The sequence below is a fragment of the Copidosoma floridanum genome, unplaced genomic scaffold (assembly GCF_036245765.1).
Source record: "Copidosoma floridanum isolate Cflo_tuat_1 unplaced genomic scaffold, Cflo_Japanese_pri ptg000013l, whole genome shotgun sequence".
NCBI classification, from domain to species: domain Eukaryota; kingdom Metazoa; phylum Arthropoda; class Insecta; order Hymenoptera; family Encyrtidae; genus Copidosoma; species Copidosoma floridanum.
The window spans coordinates 18,707,142-18,734,691 of record NW_028321890.1 but is presented as its reverse complement, the minus strand read 5'-3'; the positions used below and the strand labels follow the sequence as shown (position 1 = coordinate 18,734,691).

The window sequence follows — 27,550 nt, the reverse complement described above, 5'->3', positions numbered from 1 at the left end:
GTGCATAAGTGGATATCATTGACAAAATAAATAATAAATGTTTTAAAACCCAAGGTATGCTTAATATTTTCTTCTTTCTTGTACTTTATAGATGTGTATAATTACCATTAAGTTTAAGTTTTTAATTAATATACCTCGTAAACGTGGCGATAGCTTAAAAAACATTTCATCCATACAATTTATAACATGCCAATTTTTTTAAGGATTTTCAATTAAATTTTTTATTTTATGGAATGATACGTTTTCACAAGAGCTAGTATAAAAGTAACAAGATTTGAGATTTAATTTCTAAAAAATAGTACTGCTGCACTGCTAATTTCTATGTAATTTTAATATGTTCTGGACGATATCGAAATTCACCCGTGCAATTTTTTTCTGGAACTTTTTATCTTCTTGGGACACTTTTTTCTTTTTTTTTTTTTTTCAAGAGTAACCATCCACATTAGAAAAACTTTTATCGAAAAGCATGAAAGCCCAGTCATTCTGTTAATGAGACCAGAAAATTTCACTTATTTTTTTTTTCATTATAATTTTGAAAATTTCCATTTCCATTGAGTGTGATCGTAATTTTTACAAATTGAGTCAAGTTTTTTTTCCTTCTGTTTACTTAATTTTTTATTGTTATTTGATTTCATTGTAAGAATATGAATTGAATCATCGTTTTTTAAAATAACTTTTTAGTCACGTATTAAATATATTGTATTTTTCGTATTTTATCGTGCATAATTTTAACTTGAATTTCGATTTGTCGTTTTGACAAAATATATTTGTAATGTAGTTCATAAGTTACAGTTTTAAATTTATTATTTGGAGATATTTTTTACATAGTTGAATCACAGTGTTTTATGCAAAGTAGGCAAATAAATCGGATGGATAGAATGAACAACTATGTCAATCATTGAAAATAAATTTTTTTTCAGTAAAAACATCAATTGAAGCCGAAACGATTAAACCAGGTATACGAACTTTAATAAATCAATTTTGATTGAATATAAAATTCTATTAATTTGTATTTATTTTTATTTTTTATTTTTAGTTGTATGATTTAAAAATAAAAGTAATTGATGGCCTTGGCGAGGAAATTGGATAGGTGAATTCGCAACAGGTAATTGATTAATAAGTCGATCGGTTATTTTTAAATTATTTTTTAATAATTTCGATAAAAAATGATATAAATCGGGTACTTAATAACAAGATAATAAGTATTATAAACAAGGGGACTAAATACAAATGTACAGTTGGTCATTTTTTTTTTATAAGTTAGTCGTTAGCGCAACTTTATCATTGTTTTTTCTTCTCCTTATATATATAGGCGTAACTTAAACAACTAGAATAGATAATTTAAGGACAATATTTCATTTTTGCTTTTTTTTCTGTTTAATCGTTAATACACATTGCTGATTTCTCGTTCAAACCTTACAAAATCGATGCTCTATCGTTATAATATTTTTTCATCTTCGCCACTTTTGCAACACACCGTATTGGTAAATACATGAAGAAAAATTACAAACAAGTAAAAAAAAAAAAACACTCGACTCTCCGCGATCCTATAGCACAAAAATCGTCGGAAGAGAGAACAAACACATATGTATACATAAAATTACAAATTATTAAAAAAAGAAAGAAAACGTTCTTAGGAAAAGAAGAAAAGACGGACAGAAAACAAAAGTCGGTGAGCAGGAAAGAAAGGAATGAAGCAAACGAGACTTGGAAAACGATAAGCTCCCGCTTCGATTACCATTACTATACGTAGGGTACAGCTTACACACGGCAAAATCTCTAACAAACAAAACTCGACAATAGGGTTATCTCGTGAATGGATTTTGTGTAAAAATATTACTATGAAAGTTTTTTTTTTTTTACATCAAACCTCCACCCATACGATTTTCTCTTCCACTGGTGAGCTTACTCACCCATCCCAACGCAACGCTTTTTTTTCTTAGCTTAATATTTTGTAAAATATAGTTTCTTCGTTAAACGCGGATTGCAAATCAAAGAGACCCGGTAAACATTACTCCACCGCATCCTAATGCACGTACATCGAATTTAATTACTTTCCGTATTGCGAGCCCGTATTGTACAAATGAACTATATTGCACTGTGGTTTTGCTCTCCTCAGTGTTTTTTTCGATATGATTTTTTTTTTTTTTCCAATTTAGAAAATCAACATCGATCATGTATTGTCGCTCTTGGCGAAAAAAAGTTGCAAAAGAGTAAAAATTACAAGACTAGTGGCCGACTGCTCGCGTCGTGCCTCCACTGATTAGCGCGACGCATTTTCAACAAGGTACTACTTCTTCGAACACGAATAATATTAAGAAGAAAAAGGAAAAAACGATTAATAGTACGATGGACAAGGTCTGACTCGATTCGTATTCCCATTATTTATATCGTATGATTATTTACACACCCAAGCGCAATACGTTGGAAAAGATGCTATTTAAATCTTAATCTTGCACGAGACAATTTTTTTTTCTTTTTTTTTTTTTTTTTTTTTTGAACACTTTTCTGAGGACGAAAACGATTACACAAACACACACTCGATTGCCATATAAATTTTTATTTTATCGAACCTATAGTATAAAGTAACTCTCTTTTGACTCGCAAAACTGCGACGAAAGCACTTTCCCTTGATTATTATTATTATTTTTTTATTATTTTTTTTTTTTTTTCTTTTAATTTTTAGTAAATTTCCATCAATAATCATAATAATACGTATTGAGAAAAAAGTTTGACAAACACCTATACAATATCCGCTCGACGATCCATCCTTTCTCAATCCTTTCTCAACTGGACATAATTATGTACATTTCTAAAAAATTTTGTTAAAAACCACTACACATCCATATATTTGCTTTACCGCATGTATATATAATATATATATTTTTTAATGCTTCATCAATCTTATACGTCTTTAAAAACTGGGAAAAATCCTAATCCTGTAACACGAGAGTGCATTCGGCCGATCGTCGAGGCTCTTCAATTTTCCTCATTATTATACGTGCTCGATCGCACGAGGGAGGAAGAAAAAAAATCGAAATTTCCGATCTCGTCGTCCCCGACAATTCGACCGCGTGCATTCGTTATAAAGAAAGTTGTAATTCGACAGCTGCTGTAATCCCACTGCAGTCAGCCGCATCACATCGAAAAAAAAGTATCAATAGTTAATTTTTTTATACATATATTTCATATATACCTTGCAACATTGATTTTAGTTAAATTATCAATTTAAAAAAGAAACACTGTCGTCGAGCTCTAAAATCTCCCCGATGTGTCACCCACAGACAGGAAAAATCTCTCCGCAATTTTATACATTTTGCACGAACATTATACGAGTAATAGGAATACGCGTTAAAAGGAAAACACCCCGCGATTCATGCAATTTACGCAAACAGTTTCACAAATATATATTTATGCATGTATGTCGTATAGGATCAAAAGAAAAACTCACTCTCCGGATAACAGAGCCATCAAAATTTTTCCACACTAACCGAACACTTTTCCAATCAAAGAACACACGACCGCGAGATCGTCGAACTTCTCGCACAAAGTCTCTCGCCCGAAGAGACGGTCGCGCATCGTCCTTCCGTACTTGGCATAGTGTGTGATACTATTCGGACCAAAGTACTCGTGTTCAAGGGCGGGACGGGCGCGTCGAGTCGAAAAACAACAAAATTCGCGACGAAGCGCTACGATGATATGTCCTCTTTTTGTGCTTACGTGCGATAAATAAGAAAAAAAAAGAAAAAAAACGATGCACGAGAACGAAGTAATGATAAACAAAATTGACTATTTTTCGTGTTTTCAGAGGGAAAAACAATCAAATAAAAAGATACTCCGACCGACTTTGTTTTCTTCAGAGATATTTCACAGCCTGTTTTTTTTTGTCCTTTATATTGTACATAGTATAATATTCTCTCACACGTCTGTCTGCTTTAGCTATTTTCTCTCTGCCCCCACCCCCTTTGAACAAAAAACAAAAACAAAAAAAAAAACTCTGAATAATTCCTCTCCAAAACAGAGCTTATTGTTCGGTTCGATTGATTTGCAGCGTAAATATACGACTCTTTCCTTTCTGGGCCCTGTATTGAATTTTGTACAACTGTTAGCTTTCCCTTCAAAAGATTGGAGGTGGGCAGGCACTTTTTTTTTTTTCGACTCGATAAAATTTCTATCATCCTCGCCCCTTTCAGCAAACTTAATCCGCGCGGACACTTTCAACCCAGTTGAAATCCCCCCCCCCCCCATCCACTACTTTGGCGAGAAAATCAGGACCAAAGGGAGGAATGAAAACTTGAATGTCATGCGAGAGGTCAGAAGAGAGTGGAGAAACGAGTGTGAGAAAATAAGAGACAGTGGTTTTACAGTTGGATCGCTGGTGTATTGAACGTGTGATAAAAAAAAAAAAAAAAAATAGAGATAAAACTGAGAAAACAGAGTAGTTGTACATTAATTACACGCTAGTCGACACAATGTTGTGCGCGTGTGTTAACACGTATATAAATATGTATATAATAATAATAATATATAGTTTAAAAAGTAAGTAAAACGTATGATAGTAAAATAAAAAGAAACATATGAGATCAAGGTTCGATACAAAGTTCGCAAAAGGCGGAAGTCGCTCGTATTTTTGCAAAACAACGAAATCCGGAAATACACGCTCTCTCTCTCTCTCTACATCTTTTTCTTGCTGTATTTATGTGTGATTTTTTTTTCTGCGTATAACAGATATACGTATAAATCCAAAGTGTACGATTAAAAAAAAAAAAAGGTGTCTAAAAGTGTCGCCTCAGTGTTGCCTCTTCTCTCAACTACTTATGTATACAAAAAAAACCTACGGCGCCGCTAAAGAGCCAGGCGCCTCGCACTCGTAGTATTTATAATATACATATACAATATATACTTTGCATTTTTTTTATCTTTCATAATATATATATATATATGCTCATACGAATAAAGACGAAAACAAAAACAATAAAAAAGTCTATACAGTTAATGTCAGCCGCGACGGCTACTTCTCTTACACAATAATTACACCATCGATCAGAACGCTTGGCTCTGCGTATCCAGTGAACGTGTGTCTGTGCGTCTAAAAATATCCAAAAAAAATTGCTAGTTTGCCTTTTTTCTCTGATCTCCTGTTATTTTTCTTTTTTTGTTTATACATCGATTGGTTTCTGAAAAGGGGGAATCAAGCCGATCGTTCGCGATCGCCAAACCAACGATTTCCACGTCCGATTCTGTTTTTTCTTTCCTTTTTCGATACGCGACAATACAAAAACTAAATTAAAAAAAAAAAAAAAAAGATTTTTTTGGTTGGAACCAGGTATCAGGGAAATCATTGATTTGAGGGCAGTTTGCGAGTAAGCACGAAAAAGAATAAACGATCGGCTCGTTCCGCGCAAAATCTGTACAGTATACAACTACGTGGCAATTGTCGTGGAAAAACATGGAGCCAAGTCGCGCTCGCGATCGGAGAGGGACGAGAGTTTGCGAGCGGCGAAAATAATAATGTAAAAAATCAAGCCTTCGGCTCACGAGCTCGTCCACGCGGTTCCGATCGCGATCGCGAGTCCACGCGTTCGTTCGATCGATCGGCAAACAATCTCCTCCGCGTTCGCGCGGCAAACACGTACAAAAATGTCCTTACGTTTCTAGTATATGCTATACAGTACGTTTATACAAAAGAAGAAACGATTTATATATATATCGCCTCACACGCGTTGGTGTATAAATATCTTTTTTTCTGCTCAAAACAACAAATGTGTATTATATATATATATGTATATAATGTCAATCGCGTGATACCGGCACATACAGCAAAATGGATTTTTACTTTTTCTCCACCTCCATCATCTCCCTTTTGTAATAATCGTAAAAAATAATAATAATAATAATGATAATGATAAAAATGTGAACGCACGCGCGAGTCGACGCGCACACCACGTGTATAATGTATACACGCATGCATTTTTACAGTCACAAGAGTCGAGCGAGCGATATCTTGCTGTTGCTGCTCAATTCTCTGAAATCCTCGATAAACGCGTGTACGTGTACAAATATATAAAATACGAATAAAAAATGAAAACAAGTTGAAGAAAGTCAAAAAAAAAAAAAAAGGAGAGAAAACGAAGAGCGAAAGATCTACTAATTGTATTGAGCCCGCGCCTCGACAATCCAATTTCGGACGCGACAAGAAGAACGTCACGCGCGCACGCGTGAAAATATTTATGCAGAGATCACTTTTTCGTTATGTTTCTTTTTTGTTTTGTTTTTTTTTGTTTTTTTGTTTTTTTGTTTTTTGTTAATAATGAACACAAACACAAGATATTGATTATCCCTCGGCAACCGGGCGACTACACCGCCGGTACCTCCGAGCGCCTCCTACGCCTCTTCCTCTTCCTCCTCCTCCTCCTCGTCACCTCCGCGTCCTCAACCTCCTCCGAGACCTCACAAAGGGCGACCGCTTGCTCGCCAAACAGCTCGAGGTCACCGTTGACGCGACTCGGCCCGAGCAAGCCCTCGCCCCCGGCGCTCCCCTCGTCTCAGAAGCTTGTCCACTCGTTGTTCACCCCGATGTCGGAGAACATGTCCGTCACGTCGGGATTGCAGGTGAACTCGAAGTGACTGATCCCCGGGCCACCGCTCACCCGGTCGTCGTACCCGTCGAGGTCCGTGGCTATGGTCTCCATGTCAAGGTCGAGCTTGAAGTCGCACGGCTGGATCTGCAGCAGGTCCGTCAGGGCTATCGCGTCAATGTCCGTGAACGTGTTGTTGCTCGACGACTCCTCGAGCTTCACGTGGTTGTTGTTGTTGTGCTGGTGATGGTTGTTGTTGTTGTTGTTGTTGTTGTTCGTCGTGCTCGTGACCATCATGTTGTTGTTGGCAATGTCGAGGGGTTCCTCCTTGACGAACACGTCGTCGGGGTGGCAAGCTTGGCGCTGCTGGAAGCCCCTCGTCAAGCTGCTCATGTCCGGCACGTACGACCTCACCGAGGACAACAGCCTGTCGTTTGCCGCGAAATCCGTACCCACGAAATCCATCGTCTCGGCTTTTATGAGCTCCAATTGCTGTTGGTGCTGCTGCTGATGGTGGTGGTGCTGGTGGTGCTGGTGCATGGCCATCTGCGTCGGGCAGTCGATAAACTGATGGTCGTCGTAGAAACTCGCCGATTCGGGCGAGTCGGGCGTGTCACAGGACGGACTGCTCGGGACCTTGGCGCTCGCGATCGGCGGCGTTGGCGTGTAATGCTGCTGTTGCTGCTGCTGCTGCTGTTGTTCCTGCATAATCGTCGTTGTGGTGGTGGTGGTGGTGGTGGTGGTGTGCAACGTTGGCCTCTTGTCGAGGGCTAGTCTAACTTTGAGCTTCGACACGGGACTCGTCGTCGGTCGGGACTGGAGCCTCTTGACGGAGGTGTGGTGGTGTTGGGTGCTGGTGTTGTTGTTGGTGTCGTTGCGGGGCTTGCAGGGATTGGAGATCGGCTGTGGGCTGGAGTTCGTGGAAGACAGGGCGCTCGAGAGCGTGGACGACGACGACAGGAGCGAGCCGGACGACTTTTTGGTCTTTTTGGAGTCCTTGGTCTTGGGGGTTGTGGCGGGTTTGGTGGTTTTTTTCCGGGGCCGGTATTTGTAGTCCGGGTACTCCATCATGTGGAGCTGGCGGAGCCTCTCGGCCTCCTCGATGAAGGGCCGGCGCTCGGCTTCGTCGAGCGTCTTCCAGCGCCGGCCGAGCCTCTTGCTTATCTCGGCGTTGTGCATATCCGGCTGGACCTCGCAGATTTTCCTGCGCTCGATCTGGGACCACACCATGAACGCGTTCATCGGCCGTTTTATGTGGTTCGGGTTGTTCTTTTTCGTCTGAAACACAAAGCAGAGCGGACGTGGTTTTTATTTTCTTTTCTTTTCTTTTTTTTTTTTTTTTTTTGTGTGCGTGTGTGTGTAAAATGAAACATTTAAAGGGTCAACTCGCGTCCCCCTAGGAAAGGAGGAAATACCCGCTATAGCGTAGGAAACCTTGGAATAAGTCCAGCTAGAAGCGCGGTTCTCACGGTAACTTTGTCACCTCAGTTGGTGAGTTACCTCAGCTGTTTCTCGCTCCGTGCTTGTATGGCCCCACGATTATTACTGCTTTTAATGAGAAAAAAAAAAAAAAAATCACATATACATATATATCCAGTTCAAGAGTCAAGGGGTTGTTGGATACAGTCAGCGGTCACTCGGTCTGAAACCGCCCGAGATATATACTCGCAACGAAGCGAACGAGGGGAGCCGGGAAAAGAAGCGAAAAAGCCGAGTGATCGGAGCAAGGGGCCTTACAGCGACAAAAGGGTCACGCGCTTAGTGTCAAAAGGGGGGTGGGGGTCGATTCGCGCGGGAAAACTCACCTCCCCTCACCCCGAACCCTCCATCGACACGCCTGTTCTTAATTTTCCCCCCCTTTTTCTCCCGTTTGTCCTTGGCCCACTCTGCGTCACACAATGCGAAGAAGAAAGAGAGCGTGTATTTATACCAGGGGTGAAATCGCATCGGAATTAAAAAAAAAAAAAAAAAATGTAGATCGGAAAGTAATAAGTATATCCACGTACATAGTTCCCGGGATCGTTTTTTTTTTTTTCATGCTGCATGAACGAAACCATCCCACTTTTCCCCTCTCGAAAACAACATAAGCTTTGGGTGGAATAATAATAGCAACGGGACGAGCCGTGCTAACTTTTCGCACCAGCAGCTGCGCCCATTGACGAAACATCCCCACACGCATATTATATAACGTGTGTCCAAAACTGTGTGTGGTGTACACACAGTTGGGTTTGGTATTTGAGCATATAATGTGCAGGACTCCCTGCGTGTATTGTGACGTGTAACCAACTGCAGTTTACCAAGAAAATACATCGAGTTATGTATACGTGTACCTATGCATACGTACATCAATAAAAAAAAATAAAAAAAAGATATATGAGAAACAAAAGCGCTGATAATTGCATCCACACGTATTGTATGAAAATACACACGAAAGGCGACCCCTTCCTTTTTTGTTTAACCACTATTTTGTATGCACTAATCACAGAAAACGCGGTTCGCGCTCCAAGAGTCATCAGGAACGCGTAAAATTTGCACATAGATCCCCAGGTATATGTACGCCACCTGGCCATAAATCACTTCCGTTTAGGAGCTAATACATTATATCTACATTCACGGGGATGGGGCTCTTTTGCAATCCTATTATATATCCGTGTGCGTGTGTGTGTAGTTATATGTGTAAGTGCACGCATCGCGGGCCCTCATTTGCATGGAGCCCGATGATTATTCAGCGGACGCGTTATCTTTTGCACCCGGGGAGCTAATTGTTCCTCGAGGTGAGAGAGGAAGGGGAGGCCGGAAAAAAAAACGGAACGGAACAAAAAAAAAAAAAAAAGTTTTATTATGGGAGGGAATGCGTGCTTATACGTACATACGAATAAAATGTGTGTCAAGGTGAGAGCGCGGTGTTGAAGGGGAGGGTGAAGAGGGGCACCTGCGCGCTCGCTTTCGATCTTATCGGGAAATATGCGAAAGGGCGCTGGATGTATAGCTAGCCTGAGTGTATATATACACACGGGGGGAGGATGGATGGATTCCCCCCTTTTGGCCATCCTCTCTATTTTCCGGGGACACCCCAGGTGCGTTTCTCTTTCCGTGTGTGTGTGTGTGTGTGTGTGTGTGTGTTTTAAATGTATACGCAAAGTCAAAGAGAGAACACCGCGTTTTCCTGTTCGCATGTGTTTGTTACATTGCGTGCAGGTATAAGCGGGAGAAGAGAGCGTCGCTGGTGCGTGATGGCGGAATCGCACTCGAGAGCGTATCTGTAACGTTGGGTGGCCTCCTCCACTCTTTTTTTTTTTTTATTTTTATTTCTCCTACCACCTCTAGCGATAACGCAATGTGCCTTTATACCGCGTTTGGAAATTATCAGGATGTGCAAGATTGGAGGAAGGAAAACTACCCTCGCGCTCTCGATGATTTTTCGGGGAGGAAATTATGTCGTCGAAGAATCGTAAATAACATACACTTTTTGCGATCGATCCCTCCACCTAATACGTACCCATGGACAAATGAGACAGCCTAATTATACATGTAAGCACGTGCATATATGCGGCAAATGCACGTGCACTTATACATATAGAGTTACGGACCGCGTGGGGCCGCATCCAGGCCCATTGTTCAGCGCATGCATATTCAGATGTGCAGTGCTCCAAGGGCTTTTTGCTTGGCAATAAGGTCGACACCGAAAGAGACGGACTTTTTTCAAAGAAACAACGCCGGCACACTGCGATAATTACATGTTGAGTATATATTATATACCTGCAGCGCGTATGGCTCGGCACGACAACGGTGCACAAGTGTATTATGTACGTACGATCGGCCGTGCACCGTGAGTGGAAATTGCACCGTTTCGCGGGTCCTATACGTATACGTGTAACATGGTGTACTATTATTACTTGTGTCCTGCAGCCGCACACGTGGACTGTCTCGAGGGAGGAGGGAGAGACACGTACACTTGTGTTTACGGGATCGATCGATCGGAAATTTGGGGGTTACCCGTATACCCAAGTGTGTACGGTTGTGCCCCTCATGTGTGTACTTGTCTGTTGTGCCTGGGATGTTGTACACGTCTGACCGGGATGTAATGTGTGACTATTCCATCAGGTAAAACAGCAATGATTTGGTCTAAGCTACGGTCAAGCTTTGTATAGAGAGTACACGACGCTGAATCGTTTATCCACAGCCTTCCTTTTTTACGGTGTGCGACGCAAATGATCAATGATAAAGTTCGGTGATCTATAGGGGGGGATTGGAGTATCTATTTGGTAACGCCTGCATATTCTTTTGATTTTCAAGTCACGTTATCCGCACTGGTGTGCATCCATGTGCCGCAGAGGTGACAGTGATGAGTACACTCGATTACGCATTCAAAAGCCGAGCCGATAAATCTCGCGCAGGTGTGGGGATCGACGTATCTCTGTTGTTGTCGCGTTTATAATACAAATGACGACGATGATGATGGCACATGTACGCGAAAAGTTTATATTAATTAGCTACGATGCGCGTGTGCGATTGTAACCGGTTATCGACGTGTCGGAGTTAGGTATGGATACTTCTCCTCTTGCGTGTGTGTGTATTGCAATGCTGGATGAAAATTAATGCGCAGCAGCGCAGATATATATTCATACACACAACATTGGGGCACAATTATTTACAAATATACAATATTGGGCACGAAAAAGGGGAACATAATTTAGCTTCGCGCGGATGCCCCAAAACGTGAAGAGAAAGAGGAGAGCATTCTCCACACATCACCTAAAGATCGTAAAGATCATCCGATCAGGAGTTTTTGTGACAAGGTCATCAGAATTAAAAAAAAAAAAAATTTTTTTCCTCCTATGGAAATCGATGGGCGCGTATATGTAAGTATATGTACGCACAGTGCGCGCATTATATTGGTAATGGTTTCTCGGCATCAGTGCAGCGATGAAGGTCGCGCTCGTGCCGCTATATGTATAAATATATGTACGTGATGTAGCTGCTTTGGCGATGGTTTCAAGGTGTTATCTCTCCTTTTCTCGCTCACTTCCGTCATTACTAATATGTAGCGCACGCGTGATTAATTTAATGGTGGTAATTGTACGCTGCGGCGCATTGTTCAATTTTGTATTTTTATTTTATATTTATAAGGATTTCTTTTGAACGTGACCAACTTACGTTGCCTTTGAACTGGTTATTTCGTGCAAATTGTACGAATGAAAATTGGACCCCTTTACGCTGTAGGACGAAAATTTTCCAACTAACATACTCATGAAGTTTTAGCATTTTTAATTTGCAAGGAGTGGTTTTTGTTGACGAGTGTCATTTTTCCGTGAATATTAATACCTGTATTGAATACTTTAGGTGTTTAGTTATATTACTAACCATAAAATTTTTCATTTCAACTTTGATAATCATCGAACTTATATATCTACTTGTAAAATAATTAATACAGTAGTAAAAAAATTAAATAGAAACCGAGTCCAACTGTTTTTACAATTAAATTAAAGGGCTCGGATATTATTTCAATTTTCTTTTTGAAGTGTGCCTTTTGACGATGCTTGACAAAAATTTTTTCCCCAGCAATAATATAATGCATTACCTCTAGTTTGAAGGAAAAAAAAAAAAACACAAAAAAATAATTAAATAATATTCGTGTGATCATTGCGTTTATCTGCAAAAAAAACGGTGTTATAAAATTCATAAAATGATTGTACCCAAGTCTACACACAATATATACCCGGTCCGACAAGTGCATCACACACCATCAGCCGTCGTCGATTACACGATTTGCTACATATATTTTACGCGCATGTATCGCGTACGTGCCCGCATCGAGGGAGCGATGAGCAAACTTTTCCGACGTTGGTAAGTGCATTACTTAAGTTTCCGCGAAAATTACAGTAACAGACGCTCACCTGTGAAATTACGGCGTTGCTGGGTGTATCGACGCTGCCGTTGTTTTCCGCGCAATTAAAGCCACGCGGAACTTTTCCAGACCAACTTTTTTTTTTTTTCTTTCTCCCCCTAACCAAATTATACTCGTATATATATTATATGCCTTTAACCGCATCGAAAGTTGGGCGATGGAAAATATCGAGTGAGCGACCACGTGTATCTGTGTGTATACCAGGAGAGGACGAAGGACGCCGTCGTCGGATTAGAAGGCGCGTCGATGACGCGGCGCATTTTTTTCTTCCCCGACTTTTTTTTTCCCCCCTCTCGTTCAATTATCATCCGGTTCACGTGTGCACTCGAGTGGGGAAACCTCATACCTACGAAAGGATGCAACGTATAAGGATTTTTTTCGACCCAACAGCTTGCAGCTGCACCGTAATGACGGAGGGACAATTGGGTTGGGGAAAAGGTATTCGGGGGGCCCCCCTTAACTTGTTTTTATAAATTTTCGCGGAAAGTAGGCCAACGCTATCTTTGATGAAAGTGCACATAGTTTACAAAATAATCCATACGATCAAACAGAGTAAAAGCCAAGACACGAATATTACACGGTAAGAGTGTCACGTAAAAATCGGGCGCGGAGTTGCACAACTCTGATAATCCTTAATAGCATGTGTTGGTGGAGGCACTTTGCTAACAAACAACGCGCTGGACGTATAAGTAAACACGGAATCGTCATTTGCACTGTCGAACGTGAGAAAGTTCGCGGATATAAATACACCTGTGTACGTGTATGGACAAAAGTACCACTTGCGGAGGAGGAGTAGTATCAGCTCGCGTTTAGTTGACGAGGCACTTAGCGAGCTTGTATTGGCGATACAAGGGGTCTGCTTTATAGCTATATACGTAACGCTTTCGTTTGGTTGTTGCGCGATGGGTACGTATATTATACGTATATATGCACGACAAATGAAAATAAAATACTTTATCCCATGTGTTGTTTGGCTCGTGTCAAGTTTGAAGTATACGAGAAGTTATAGGAGCGAAAATTATCAAAATGGTGTGTAGTAGGAGCAGTTCTTATTGTGCGCATGAACAATGAGAGGAAGAAGTTTTATTATATATTGGCAACCCATGCAAACCATCCGAGCCCAACTGTACAACAACAGAGTGATTATCCATCGCGATTTGCAGTGGTCCCGATGATTTTTCACGTTTCTCGGGAAGAGGAGTGCTACGAGCGCTTGAAAAACTGTTTTTTACTGCCACAGCTAGAAGGGAGGGGCAAAACTTTTTACGATTTTTCGTGGAATATCCTCGGCTAAAAACACCACTCGAGCAACCATGTAACCAGCGAGCGATCGGTTATCAACTGTTTTTCATTGTCCGCGATTGATTGGCCCAACCACTAGTACGCACAGAGTTACCGTTTACGCGGAAAGAAGAAAAAAAGGAATGCAGAGACTCCCTCCGAGCGAGATTCGTTGAAATTGTTAATTGAACGAGGGAGCGACCACGAGAGAGGCCTTGGATCGGCAGTGCGCGATTTTTCCGCCGCGACTTTGAACTATCCTCCCGCGAAAAGACTCTCCCTCTCTATCAACGTAGGTATTATCGCTTTCTTTTTTTTTTTTGTACATTCAGAAGAGCCTGTATAGATAACCCTTATTTTTTTTTTTTCGCGACGTACACAAGAGCCACGAAGCGCAAGAGACGGAGAACGGAAAATTTTTCCCGACTCGGGGGGCTCGCTCGATCGAGCGCGATTACCGTTGTTATTCTCATCACTGACGCAGACTCCGCGCGTACACGTTTATACATGCGAGATGATTACAATTATTTTTTCTTCTTTTCTTTTCTGCATCTTTCCGCAATCGAGCGCGAAAAATTCCACGATTCAGTGACCGTATGCGTCATGGCTTTTTCGTATACCAAAGGATCCTCCAAAGTAATTTGTTGAAATTTTTATCGTCCGCCATCCTTACATCCTTCATATACAGCCAACCCCCCACTTCTCTGTGCCAAAAGAAAAACTCCATCTATACCCGCACGGCCTACCACCCCACAGCCAATGAAACACACACGGGGGTTGGGGGGGGTAGGTCTACGATCGCAGGGTGGAGATTCGCTGTCCCAGTGTGTGTACGGACAATCGAGGGAAAAGCCCGACTTTTCGTACACATATACATTTTGCGATACGGGCACTGATACAAGTATACAGAGCCCAGGGGTAGGCGGAGCTTTCGCGGGGACCAACGCGGCATCGAGCTATGATAATAATATACGCTTGACGATCCGTGTGTGTAGACACTCGCGCATTGATCGATCAGCGACGGGCCTGCCTTCTTCTACACCCCTGGGCTGCCACTGCGACATATATATTATGCACACCCTCTCGCACCCTCTGTATATATACATATATGGTCTATATGCGACTCGACCAATCAACGATCGTCGGGTATAAGCGCACGGGGATGTATGTATACGCGTGTGGTTTACGTGTACCTGATGGATATTGCATGAGTAAGAAATTTTTTTTTTTTTTTTTGCATGAACTTCCAAAGTTGGCTCTTCATACAATTAATGATGGATATTGTTTATTGTTGTTTCTGCCGAGTAAGGAAGAGTACATTTGCGCTAAACGAGGATCATAATGGAAATGATGTTAGCCAATAATCGAGGATTCACAATCCATACCTGTACTATAGTGGGGTTTGAATAAACCAGAAAAAACCATACCTCCTCTACCTTGCATTTTCTTTCATCTCGGAATCCTTTTTTTTTTTTTTTACTCCCAAACAAACGACCTGATGATCCGTGCGAGGAGACTTTTCGTGTAAGTATAAAAAAAAAGAAAAAAAAAAAAACTAGCACACACGTGGTGCATTCGCTTCGAGGAGAAGGAAAAAAAAAGGATTCTTAAACACATGTTGCACACGGCATAGCATCAGCGTGAGAGAGCAAATAAGAGTATAAGAAGAGACGAGAAAAATCTCCATCGCGTACATTCGTGTCCGAACTTTGAGAGCCACCGTCTCTCTCCCACGAATAATGTATAGAGGACGCGGTGTGCGTGTGCACATATTGATGCATTCGTGTTTGCTCTCCTTTTCCGAGCCCGAAAAAAAAAAAAAAGTAAAGGGGCAAACGATCGGGCATCATCAGAAAGAAAAGCCGCGCTAGACCAACCGGTTGGAAAAGAAACCGGCAGGTGTGTAACTCTCGCTCTTCTTCTTTTTTTCCCGAAATTAGTTCCACGGGGTTACGGCCGAAAAATCATCCCTTCTCATCGATCATTAATACGATACGCCCTCCCTTGGCCGTCCCACGTGCATTTACTCCGAGAAAGAAAATGAATCTCCACCTCTCGATGTTTTCGCTTCCCCCTCTCAACCTCGTCTTTAAAAAAACGAGGCATAAGTACGAATACTATGCGCGCGACAGCAATTTAGGCACTTTACTTTCTTCCTCCCCCGCGTTGCCTCAAACATATATATGATCCCTCGTGTCCTTTTAGCGAGTGTACACACGTGTACGATGCATCGATTAACCATCACTCGGCGCAAGCTCGTGGGAACCGTTCGCCCGCCTCGTGCATGACGTGCAAACGAGGTGGATGCGTTTTTTTTTTTTTTTTTTTTTTTTTTTTTCTCTCCCCCGAGCGGTGTAATATCAATCCGCGCCGCTGTGATTGACGCCCGCAGTGTATGTATGTGTGTGTGTATGAACCTGCGCTACACGTGTAACTACTTGATTTGCATTTAGACGCGCTTTTCATATCGGCTCGACGAGGATGACGCAATGGCCAATGTACACGCGCGCGCGTGTGTACGTTTCGTGCGAAAAGCGCGATTTGCCGATATTAATTTATCAAAAACGTGTGCAAGTATATAAATGTACGCCCTGCGTACGACGACCACGTCCCATGTGAGGCAACAGCGCGAAGCCAAGCATATATTGCATCCTCGCGTGATTTGTTGTTATTACTTGCAAGTCCAATGTTGGTGTTATTATTCATTTGAACGGCGCGCACGAAAACAAGGTGCGCGCAGTTAGTAGCTCTCGGATTGAAAGAGCAAACAGTTTTGTTGTTTCCCCCCGTTGTAGGTATATTGCGTCTTGGAGAGCGTTTTTTATTGCGCACCACTTGGATGATGTGTGTGTGTGTATACATACATACGTGCGTGATTCGTAATATTTTCGAGTCGATGCAAATAAAAAACACACGCATTTCAATTTCAATTTGTGCGTTATTAGTACATAGGGTACTTACTCTCTTGGTATTATAACACAAAACTGTAACTATGCGTTCACGGTTCATTATCGACATGTGTGTCTGCGTGTATTTATATATATTGCACCTCTCGAGTTGATGTGTGTAACATTATCTGCACTTTTTAGGGGTGCAACGAAAAACCATCAAGAGTCGGCCACTTGGGGGAAATCACTGCATTGTTGCATTGATTGACTGTGATCAATTTTTTTTTTGTTACATTTTAACACAGTTTGGTTTGCTGTTAAACTGAAGTTATTTCGCATTTTTTTTTTTTTTTTTTCGTCCCTCTCAACCCCCTCGATCGCGTGTCCGTCACTTACATTCCCTCAAACAACGAGCTCCATTGCGTTTCTCTATATACATACATACTTGGCTCCATCGGCTCGATTAACGCGCGCACGCACTATTTCCCGCATTAGCATACACATACCTGTAACCACTTACTCGCGCTATCTGTTACCTTTTGCTACACGGCGCCGCCCCGTCATGTGCGTGCATAGAAAGTGTGGGAACTCTCCGATGACGCTTGGTTAATGGAAGATACCACCACCACCACCACTACCTATACTCCTTCGATGCGTCGTTTAATATTTATACTGCATTGCTTCATTCCCGCGTGTGTTAGCAATTTCGTTGCGCTATTGGCAAAAAGGCGTAAGTAAAGGCTATGGGTTGCGCGTTGAAAAAGAGAAACGCGCGTGTTGTGCTTTTTGCAATTGGTTACCCGTTAGGTATATTAAAAGTCAAGTATGCATATTATATTGTTGTATACTGCATCACACATGAAACGTGTTATACATAACATATGGGAGTAATGTATATATAAGAGCGATGTCGCACCAATTAAAATGCGAGACCCAACGGGGATGAGCGCTAGCGAGCTCCCTCGGATCATTATTTATACATACCATACTTATACCCAAGTATGGAGAAGATGAGGCGAGAACGAGTGGACGTGACTATGTAGATTCGCAAGCACGCACTTGCGCTAGCTTAAACGAAGAAGAATAAGGGTGCAACGGGGGCACGTATGTGGTGGTATAATGTGCGTGCGAAAAATAGGCATATTTATATAGGGCGATTGATCATATTACGGTGTGTACTCGTATACGTGCAAAAGCGTTCGCCTACAAGTGCAAAGAGCCCATCATATTATACGCGCCTTGGAAAAGCGCCAAATGACTATGGCCACGAGTGTATACGGTCTAAACGAAAGTTTTTCTCGTTCATTGCCGTATGCCTTGTTTGCTTTTGCGGAAACTACAGTTTCAATTTACAAGTTTATCATATACATATTATACAGTAGTGTACTCAGAGGGAAAAAAAAGTGTGTACACATACATATACGTACCAGTCCCATAAGGGGATACACGTATGTGGTATCCTTTAATTTTTTTTTTGCGCGTCCGCGTGCGTGTTTGTCTTCCGCGTGTCTCCCGATACGTGACAGCGTGTATACGCACGCGCGTGGCCTTCAAAAGCGTATATAATATAGACACCGAGATTTCGATCTACAAGATATTCGACCCTGTTTTCTCGGCTTGTGTACCAATGATGGTTTTTTTTTTCTCTCGAGCTAAATGCTTAATTGCCATCGAAGGGAAGGGGATTGTTTTTTGCCGACATGCGTGACCATCAGGGATCGGGAGCAAAACATTGAAGCGGATCTCCAAACCCAATGGCTCGGCACACCTGCAAGGGTGGGATCCACATGCGAAGAAGGCGATTCCACGAAAAATCCAGGACCGCGCCGATTTTATGCAACAACGAAATACACACACCCCGTGCAATTGTACACAATAGAAACTCCACCTCGCCTGTGTCCCAAACACGTTTGCAATACGGTACGCCTATACCTATATATACACATAACGTTTGATCGACTGGCGAATGAATAATCGTCGATGCGTATATGGGTGCCAGGCGAACGCAGCTATATATATATACATGATTGCGAAACGGGCGCGATAAGCATCTCGGACCATACAGGTTTATATATAGTATATTTGTTGTACTCTATGTATCGTAACGGTGTGTGTTGCAAAAGTGACAGAGTGAAAACCATACCGTGTGTAAATGTATACGATGCACCGTTGTATATAGCGCCGCGTTGTTGTTATTACGTGCTCCGCGAGCAATTTGCCGGTGCCGTGCGCGTCAACGTAATTGTTACGTGATCGGTGCTCGATACGCGCTGCTGGACTTTTCGTTTTGGGTTGGATGTACTTGACTCTGCACGTGTGTGTCTTTTGCGAATTGGTGCAGCTTTTGATGCTTTTTCTTCCTCTTTTGAGTTACTCAAAGTTGAGCCGAGATTTTTTATGGTCCAAGTAAACGTTGTGGTGGGGCAAAAGCTCCCGTTGTTTTTCCGAAATATTGTTCGGTTGACATGAGACTCCATTAACCATCCCTTAATCACGAGGAGACCGATACACACAACGCTGTGAGTCTGAGTCGAGTAAAAATTTTAATCGACGCGTCATCAAAGTGTAGCAGATACACTGTATACGTTGGTGAAGTGTGTTAGGCATGAAAAATTGGTACTGAAAATTAAAGAGGGTCACGCGATAAGTGATACGCGAACTTATTTCTCGAAAGCACAAAAAAAAAAAAAAAAAAAAAAAATGCTAATAGCAAGAACAACCAACAGGAGGGTGAATGGGGAAAAAAGGCACACGCATAATAGCGAACAGTGTGCAGGGGGGAGTGGTGCATTGTACATGCACGAGAAAAGAAAATATGTCCAAGGGATACTATTATAATATGCGCGAGGGGGACTATAACGAGGGGTGCATACGCACAAATATACGCACTCTTGTGTATACTCCTTGCGTATGCAAAACTCGTGTATACCTCGAATGTTGCGCAAAATTCGCCACGACCTTTTTTTTTTTCTTCTTTCTTTTCTCACTCAGTGACGTATTTTTTTTTTTTTTTTTTAATTAATAAAGCGCTGGCTGTTTTGAAAGCACCGCGTGCATGTTTTTCATCGTATCACGTACATTGGCTCTCGTCGCGCACGCGCGGCTCTATTTTTATATCAATACGCGGGCGCGCGCGTGCGAGCTTATCTGAGAAACGGACTTATTAAACTCTCGAATTTCCACGTGCTACGACGATGTGATGTATATATATAGACAAGCTCGATTAACTGTACGTCACAATACGATATATTTATATGATGTATGTGGTTATCAAGTGATATAACACACACTCTCGCCCGCGTCCTGATGAGACAACTTTTTTTGTGCAGCTCTAGGATATGTTATGGTACAATGGTATTATACTGTATCAGTGAGAGAAAAGTACATCCTCGCTACAGTCGTACTTAAATTTCTCTCATTACGTTATATCTGTTATACTCGTTTCCCCTGTAGATACATCAGATTTGCTTACATCGATATATCGACTTTGCTTCCTCGCAGTGTCGGCTTCATCCGTATAAAATGGTAGCTGGCAAAGCTTATTTATTTATTTTTTTTTTTTTGAAGGCCAATATTTATCTCGTCTAATAGTGAAGGACTCGAAAAGCAATTAATCTCGGCGATGATATTTCGGTGGCATCGAGGTCGTTTTGATTTTTCGAGGCTTACATCAATCAATCTAATGACTAACGATTCGCGCGCTCTTACGGCGCGTTATTACTGTTATACAATCGTCCATTATATATTTATATAATCGTTATCGCGGATAAAGACGGAGAAAGCGCGACAGAGACGACAAACTATACGCTACGATGATTATAAGAAATGAGAGTTACGTTGGAGAAAAGAGACGAAAAAAAAGAGATCAAAGTGTCAATTATCATCGAGAAGAAAATCTGTAAACAAGTGAATGCGAATGAAAAAATTAGGGGGTCACCCATATAGTCGCTGTACCAATTTATTGATTTTTCATCCATTTTGATGTAGTAAAAGATAATAAGTATTCATTTCGAATCGTGATGTACAGGGCGATGCGCTTTAAGAATGCATGTAGTATAGGACGAGTATAAGTACTTTAGCCCTCGATTGCAAACTAATAGGGCAATTATCGCCACGATTAGAGGTTGTTTGATAATCATTTTTTTTTTTCCTGTAGTGCTTTATTTGGTTGAGAGAAGTGTAGTGCACTGTACTGAAAGTACATCGAAAAAAAGAGATGTCCCATGTACATGATATTTTTGTTATCGGCTCTCGCTTTTTCTTTCTCGATTCGCGCTCCTCCGAAAATATATTTCGTTACCACCGATCATGATGATGCATCCACACGAATCGCAGGCTCGCGAAACGCACATGCACACACATACACGAAATTGTGCATAAAATATGTATACACACGTAAGCTCATTTTATCCGCGGAGCGTGAAATAATTATCTCTCAAGTGCGATTACGAAATTGTGTCATGTGTCAGTTTATTTCGAGCGCGCGCTTCTCCACGCGCTTGTGTATACATTGCGTGGGTGTGCGTGTGTCAATGAAACGCGATGACTGCTGGAATCAAGTAAATGATGCGCGTTTTGTTTCTACCGATCGGACTGTATTAATCAACTCTACGTGTGTAAATTTACGTTTTTATGGCTATAGCAAAGGGCATAATAATATAAAAACCATTCGACTGACATCATTTGCACACGGGGACAGTGAAGATTGGGCTTGGATCTAAGAAAAAAAAGTTGGGACTATATCACTTGCATCCAACAACATTTTGCACGCAGGCTGCAATGTGTCCTATATGTATAGCGCAACAGCGTTTGATTGTTGCGTACGCGAGGTATGTGCAGGGGCGCGCGCGAGCAACAATTATCATACGTACGAAACTGGTCGTGTTGCAACGTTGCACTTGTATACACGCATTGTATGCATCTCGGTATGCATATTTTTCGGTTTTTGCTGCTTGAAAAGATTCACTCGTAAAAGAACAACAAGTCCACCATCACCGCGCGTGTAACCTTCACTTCGTTCACCTCAAAGCTCGCGAGGTTTACATGGACTGGCCATTAAAAGCACCCCGCGGTTGCAGCTCACGGTGTTTGATGAAAAAAAAGTAAAGAAAAAGCAATACCCTTCGCTTCTTTCTCGTTCGGAACGGATGATCGACTCGGCGACAAAGACCACGGAGGACTCGGAGTTTGTCGAGCGGAAAAAGAAAAAAAAGATACCGAATCCTCTCGTATAATCAAAGGAAAGAGTTTTTTCTTCGCGCGACGACACACACACAGTCACCCATCAAGGGCTCTTTTTTCTTCCCGCGGTGCACTTACGCAAATGACATTATCTTCCCTCGGCTGATGGAACGGCGTTAGTACGTACGTCATGTTGGTTGGCGCGCCAAGGCCGCCGCTGATGCAGGTACAACCGAGACGATGCGAGGGGAGGGCAGAGAAATTGGTATAATAGGGAGCGGTGGGTCTCCAATTTGACCGGCGAGATTGGGGCGCGGGGGGGAATCGAGACGAAGAAAAAATAATTACAGAGTCCGGCTCTCTCTACCTCTCTAGATATTCTATTAGCCCGGAGAGGAGCGCATAAATAGTGTTGAAGATGCGCGTGCGTTGTTTATTGCCAGTGGAGCGTTGAACAAACTATATAGTCTGTCCGTCAAACTCGCCACGAGTAAGAGACTTTCGCGGTACTACCGATGCAAAGCTCGTCCCCGAAACTTTTTTTTTTTTAGTATCCCTTTGCTCTCACTCTCTCCTTGGCGAAGCTGAAACTTTCACTTCTCTCTCTCAATCGTGTTTTTTTACTCGATATGTAGAAAGAACTAATCACCACCGTAAATCAATCACAGACACACACAGGCTCCGGACTTTGTAATTAAAACACGCGCGCGGAGCCGTTATTTTTTGTTCCAGGCCCCGATTTTCCATTATCGCCGACTGTATATCTCTCCCTGTGCACGAAACACTAAATTACCTATATTTTTTTCCTTTCCCAATTGGATATCTTTATAGGATACTTTTTTTTGAAAAACAACAACAAAAAAAAAAAAAAAAGGCAGTCACTTACACAACACACAAAGTTTGTGCCAAATTACAGAGTAGTCCACACACGCATCGCGTTATACACCGTTGGATAACGACTTTCAAAGTAGTTTTGCGGTTTAACGTTCGCGCGACGATTGCGCAATGGGGTTTCTCTGCGTTTACACGATAAGAGCCACGGGTGGGTGTGAACATATTTTTGTCGGTGACGGTAGATCTTTTTGTTGCTGTTGATGGAAGAGTGGAGAGGAAAAAAAAAGGGGGTACGATTTCGAGAGGCGGGCCATTAAAATCCCGAGGGATAATTGGCTCGGAAACTAGTATCCTTTCGGGGAGGGAAGAGCGAAGGAGAGAAAATCGAGTTTTAGAGAGGAAGGAGAGATGAGGGACGCGCCCCGGGAGTAATTATAGGCCGGTGTAGACGCACGCGATCGACTAGGATGGGTTCTCTCTTGTCGCGGGGATTTTCTTCGCTTCGTGTTTCAGGGAAAAGGGATTTTTTGTCGCTTTTAAGACGGAGGGAGAAATCAACTTTTTTTTTTTCTTGCCGTGGGAAATAATCGTTTTTTATTGCATTAGACTCGGAATTTTGGGACTGCTCCTATCTCTAGCTGAGAGGTCATCAGGCTTGAGCATGATTTTTCCGCAAACACATACTGAATTTTTTTTTTCAATACTCACAGGTTATTGTACAGAACATTTGAGAGCGAATATAAAAATTTTTTTGACACCTAATGGTACAAATTTTTTCTCTCATACTATGATTCTTTTTTTTTTTTTTTTTTTTGCTGAAAAAGAGGTTTATCCTACAGACATTGCATTATACTTTAATTAATATTGCAAAATATAACGCGCACAAGTCTGGACGTAGTGATGAATGAAAAGTTAAAGATTCCTCCACGAATAAGTAATGTAAATGGAATAATCGCGTCTCGCTCCCGTCGGCGGTAACTTAATTGAACTCTTCACTCTTCAACTTCTTGAAAAAAAAAAGAAAAAAAAAACGTCACAGGATCTCACGGTACAAAAGCAGTGGCCTAAATATAGGAGTCTGGTCTCGGAACGCGGAGCACATCGCACACTCTCCTCTTCCTTTTCAGATTTCTCGAGGTACCACCACGCATTTCGGCACTCGTGTACGTAAATCGAAAAGTCTCGTTCGAACTTTGTCGTCCCCCTTGATTTTTTTCTTTCTCTTTTATTTTACACGCTCGGATCCCTCAGTGCGAGAAGAGGCGACAACTCGAACTTTACGTACATTTCACGCATCTTTCGGTCGGAGGGAAAAAGAAGCTCCTCTCTTGTAGCTGCAACCTTATGGGAGGTTTTTTGCGCTCTCTTTCCTTTACATTCCGATGGGCCATTTTTTGGGGGCATTAAGAGACATTACGCCATGGAAAAAAAGCGAACGCAACGAGTGGTAAATAATAATATTTATTTTTCAAGCTAAAACAAACAAAAAAAAATCACAGAGCAACGCAATATCACACTCGGAATGTATACAACTCGGAGTAGTTACCTATCTTTTTTTTGTTTCAGAAAATAAAAAATAAACACATCGTCATGCGGACATTTTTTGGGACCGCATGTACCGAAGCCTTCGAACTTTTGGTGAAAAGCTGTGAGTCAAATTAACCTCGGAAAAAAGTATATTCCTGATGTGCATGTGATGTAACTTTGTAATCTCGAAATCTTTTGAATCGCTGGGGAAAGGGAGTAATAATAAAGTCCCGCGATGCCAATTTTTAAGTCACTACCCTGGGGGTGTCTAAAAAAATTACGTATTCTCGCTGGTGAAACTTTTAACATTATGCATACACGTTTTGTATATCGTTATATTCGACTTGTAACTGGGAAAAATGTTTCGGTTTTCTCTTACGCAAGACAAATTTACCCGTGGAAGGGTCAAGTTTGAAAAATCACAGCCGTGAAACAAACGTTTGCGTCCGATACCGATACTCCGTGCTCGTTGGTATGTATCAAGTTAGTATATTTGAAACTCAATCTCGGCATATTACGCGCACTCCGTCACTGTAACGTTACCCATATCGGCAACTTTAGCTTTAATCGCTGCACGTGCGTGGATGCACTCTATTTCCCCCTCGTATAGCTATACTCTCCTGAATAAGTCGCGAATGTGTTTTAAGACCGGATAGCGCGATCTTTGGCCAATAGGGTCCGTTTTTGGATGGACGAGCCTCCAAAAAAAAAAAAAAAAAAAATGAACGAAAAACAGATCTGTTTATAATTTAGGGAGGAAGATAAGGGTATAAGTACCACACGTGTCTCAAAAACGAGGAAAACGGACGAGCCTCCCCTTTGAAGTTGCCGCGGAAAATAACAATAAGCGTCCCGTTCACTTTTTTCATTTGCGGTGGAAACTGAAGAAAAAAAACGGCTTTTAAAGCGCATATTTTTCCAAGTGATAATTTTATTGAAATATGTTGTACCGATACCACTCGAGCTTTAAAGTTTTCAATTCAATCACGTCGGTCGCGCTTTGAGACGTCAGCATCAAACTCCGAACGTGTACACCAATAACCACAATATCTTCCGAAACCATACTTACGTCCGACTTTTCCCTCGGATCGAGTGTCGGAAAGTAAAAAAAAAAAAAAAAAAAAAACGACAGATGCCCACGAGAGGTGGAAGCGTTTGGCTGCACACGATGCGACTTTAAGACGACGGAGCGCGTCCCCCGGAGTCGAGTACTTCGGCTTTAAGAGACACCGCTGAGCCTATATACATATTGTACAACGCACTCGCGGCTTGTCGCTTTTTTTTCTCTCTTTTTTTTTTTTTTCTTCGCAAACGCACTGGTTCACGCACTCTGTTGTTAAATCGCGTGTACTTAGATACCGATAATTGTAATAGCTGTCATTCGCCTTTTGCGCGTAACTATATTCAGCTCATTACGTACGTCCAGCGAAAACAGTGGTTGACTTTCCGTCGGCTCCGAGTCGACGTTTTGCCCGCACACCTACGTTAAACTTTTGACCATTCTTTAGATTTTATGAAAATTCGTAATTTGTTGAAAATCACGCGCGCAACACGCACATCTCGACCCTGAAGGAGAAAAAAAAAAACAAAAAACAAAAATACACGAGTTGTTGTGAAAAAAGCCATCGATTGTCCAGAGCAAAACGCGAGCGGGAAAAACCCTTGGCCCGCGAGACTCTTTCCGAGCACTTGGCAACAAGACAGTCCCGCGACCGCGAAAAGCCAGCGCACAAAAAAAGCTCTCGGGAAGATAATAAATTTCACCGGCGTGTCAACGGCCTCTCCCGATCTGTACAGCTCGCGTATGTATACACATGTACCCACATCCGCACGCGGGGGACTTTGGATATTCGCGCGTGCGAGACCTTCGCCGTGAACTTGACTTCTTGCGCCCACGGAAGATTTAGGGTGCACGCGTGTGTATATACACATTGACAAAACGAAGCCAAAGACGCGGAGGAAAATAAAAACACGCGCGCGCGGGACCTCCTCGATTTATGTAAACATTGATATGTACAATTCGCCGTCTCCTACATGTGTTGTACTCTATTGTATTTTTTTTTTTGTTCACGCGGTGTGTTGTGTTTTGCGTGGTGTTACTATCTCGCATTGTTTACGTTTGTTGCGGTGCAGCTATCGTGTGTGCCTTACCTGCGTTGCGTCCGAGTACGGCGTCGACGAGTTTTTGTCGACAAGGAGCGAGCCGAACATCGGTATGCCCGAGTTCGACGGGCTGTCCTGTTGCTGTGGCACCATTTTCGATGTGATTAATTTTTTTTTTCAATTTATTTGTTATATGTGGTCACTTCACTGGTCGGCGACCGATTATTTGCTCAAGCACCACACTCGCGATACAGGATGATTATCTGTTGGAAACAGCGGCGAAACGTCAAAAATCAGAGCCTCCACTGCTGCGCTTGTCCAGTGTTTTTTTTTTTTTTTTTTTCTATTTGTATTTCAACAAATTAAAATGTACTGATGACAGCTTCGCTGTTTTTTTATTTTTTATTTTATTTCAGTACTGTAGAAGGTAAGCCGCGTTCACTGCATACATGGGACAAAAACTGTCGCTCGACTGTCCTGCAGTGCGTCCAACTCTGCATGCAAAACGCAACGGAAGACAAAGTGACGATGATAATAGTCGATTGTCGGGAAAAATAAAAGAAAAGAAAAAAACGAAAAATTCGATTACGTGCGCGCCCACACTGGTCGCGGCAACGCGTTGTAATCGTTGACAAATTTCGACAGTATGACCGGTATCGACAACATCATCGATCGGGCACAACAACTCCGATTAATGCGCTATACTATCGCGTTCGAGTCAATCAAACTCGCGAAGCTTTCCAAAATAATTGCAACGACACCACTAAAAAGCTCAGCCGTGAAGTTTATTTTTTGCAAGCTGATGGTACTCTGTCTCCTTTTGGAGTCTTATATGCGAGAGACAAAATAATATGACGATGCTCACTCGGCGAGCGCTAGAGACCGACTGACTCGTTCACTCGCGAGCTCCACAGCTATACTGACTGATACTGTGCTACCGCCGGGTATATCCATTCGTATATGTGTATATATATATGGTATATATAGCGCGAGAGCGAGAGAAGCTGCTGCCGGTTTTGCTGCTACGACGCATCAGCTGTGCTGTGCTGCCAGCATATAGCGTGTACACGCAGCTCGCGGATACCCCACCTCCCCCCCCCACCCTCGTTCTCCCTTCCACTACAGCCGCCGCGTACGTGCGCAACTCCCCACCAGCTGGCAGCAGCGCCTGTTGCCGCCGCCACCGCCGCCACTTTCCTCCCCTCCATTCCTGCTTTCTATTTATGTGTGTTAGTAGGAGGATATCTTTC

General features: G+C 42.2%; 1 protein-coding gene across 3 annotated transcripts; it reads right to left on the bottom strand.

The window, feature by feature from the left end:
* Positions 1–2,654: 2,654 nt before the first annotated feature.
* Positions 2,655–27,223, bottom strand: LOC106647075 (uncharacterized). Of its 3 annotated transcripts, XM_089590674.1 has the most exons (4): positions 26,349–27,223; positions 7,552–7,856; positions 7,333–7,488; positions 2,655–7,254 (listed from the first exon to the last, which is right to left on the bottom strand). In XM_089590674.1, the coding sequence occupies exons 1-4, from the start codon at positions 26,451–26,453 to the stop codon at positions 6,546–6,548; spliced, it is 1,275 nt and encodes a 424-aa protein (XP_089446800.1). In that variant the 5' UTR covers positions 26,454–27,223; the 3' UTR covers positions 2,655–6,545. The 3 variants fall into 3 exon arrangements, with proteins under 3 accessions (XP_089446800.1, XP_089446799.1, XP_014218816.2); XM_089590673.1 differs by having other exon boundaries at positions 2,655–6,818; positions 6,870–7,856; XM_014363330.3 differs by having other exon boundaries at positions 2,655–7,856.
* Between the last annotated feature and the right edge of the window lie 327 nt (positions 27,224–27,550).

Excerpts from the sequence above, each read along its gene's own strand:
- LOC106647075 (XM_014363330.3), bottom strand. The coding sequence starts at position 26,453 with ATGGTGCCACAGCAACAGGACAGCCCGTCGAACTCGGGCATACCGATG. Across the intron at positions 7,857-26,348 it reads CGTACTCGGACGCAACGCAG|ACGAAAAAGAACAACCCGAA; the intron begins GTAAGGCACACA and ends TTTGTGTTTCAG.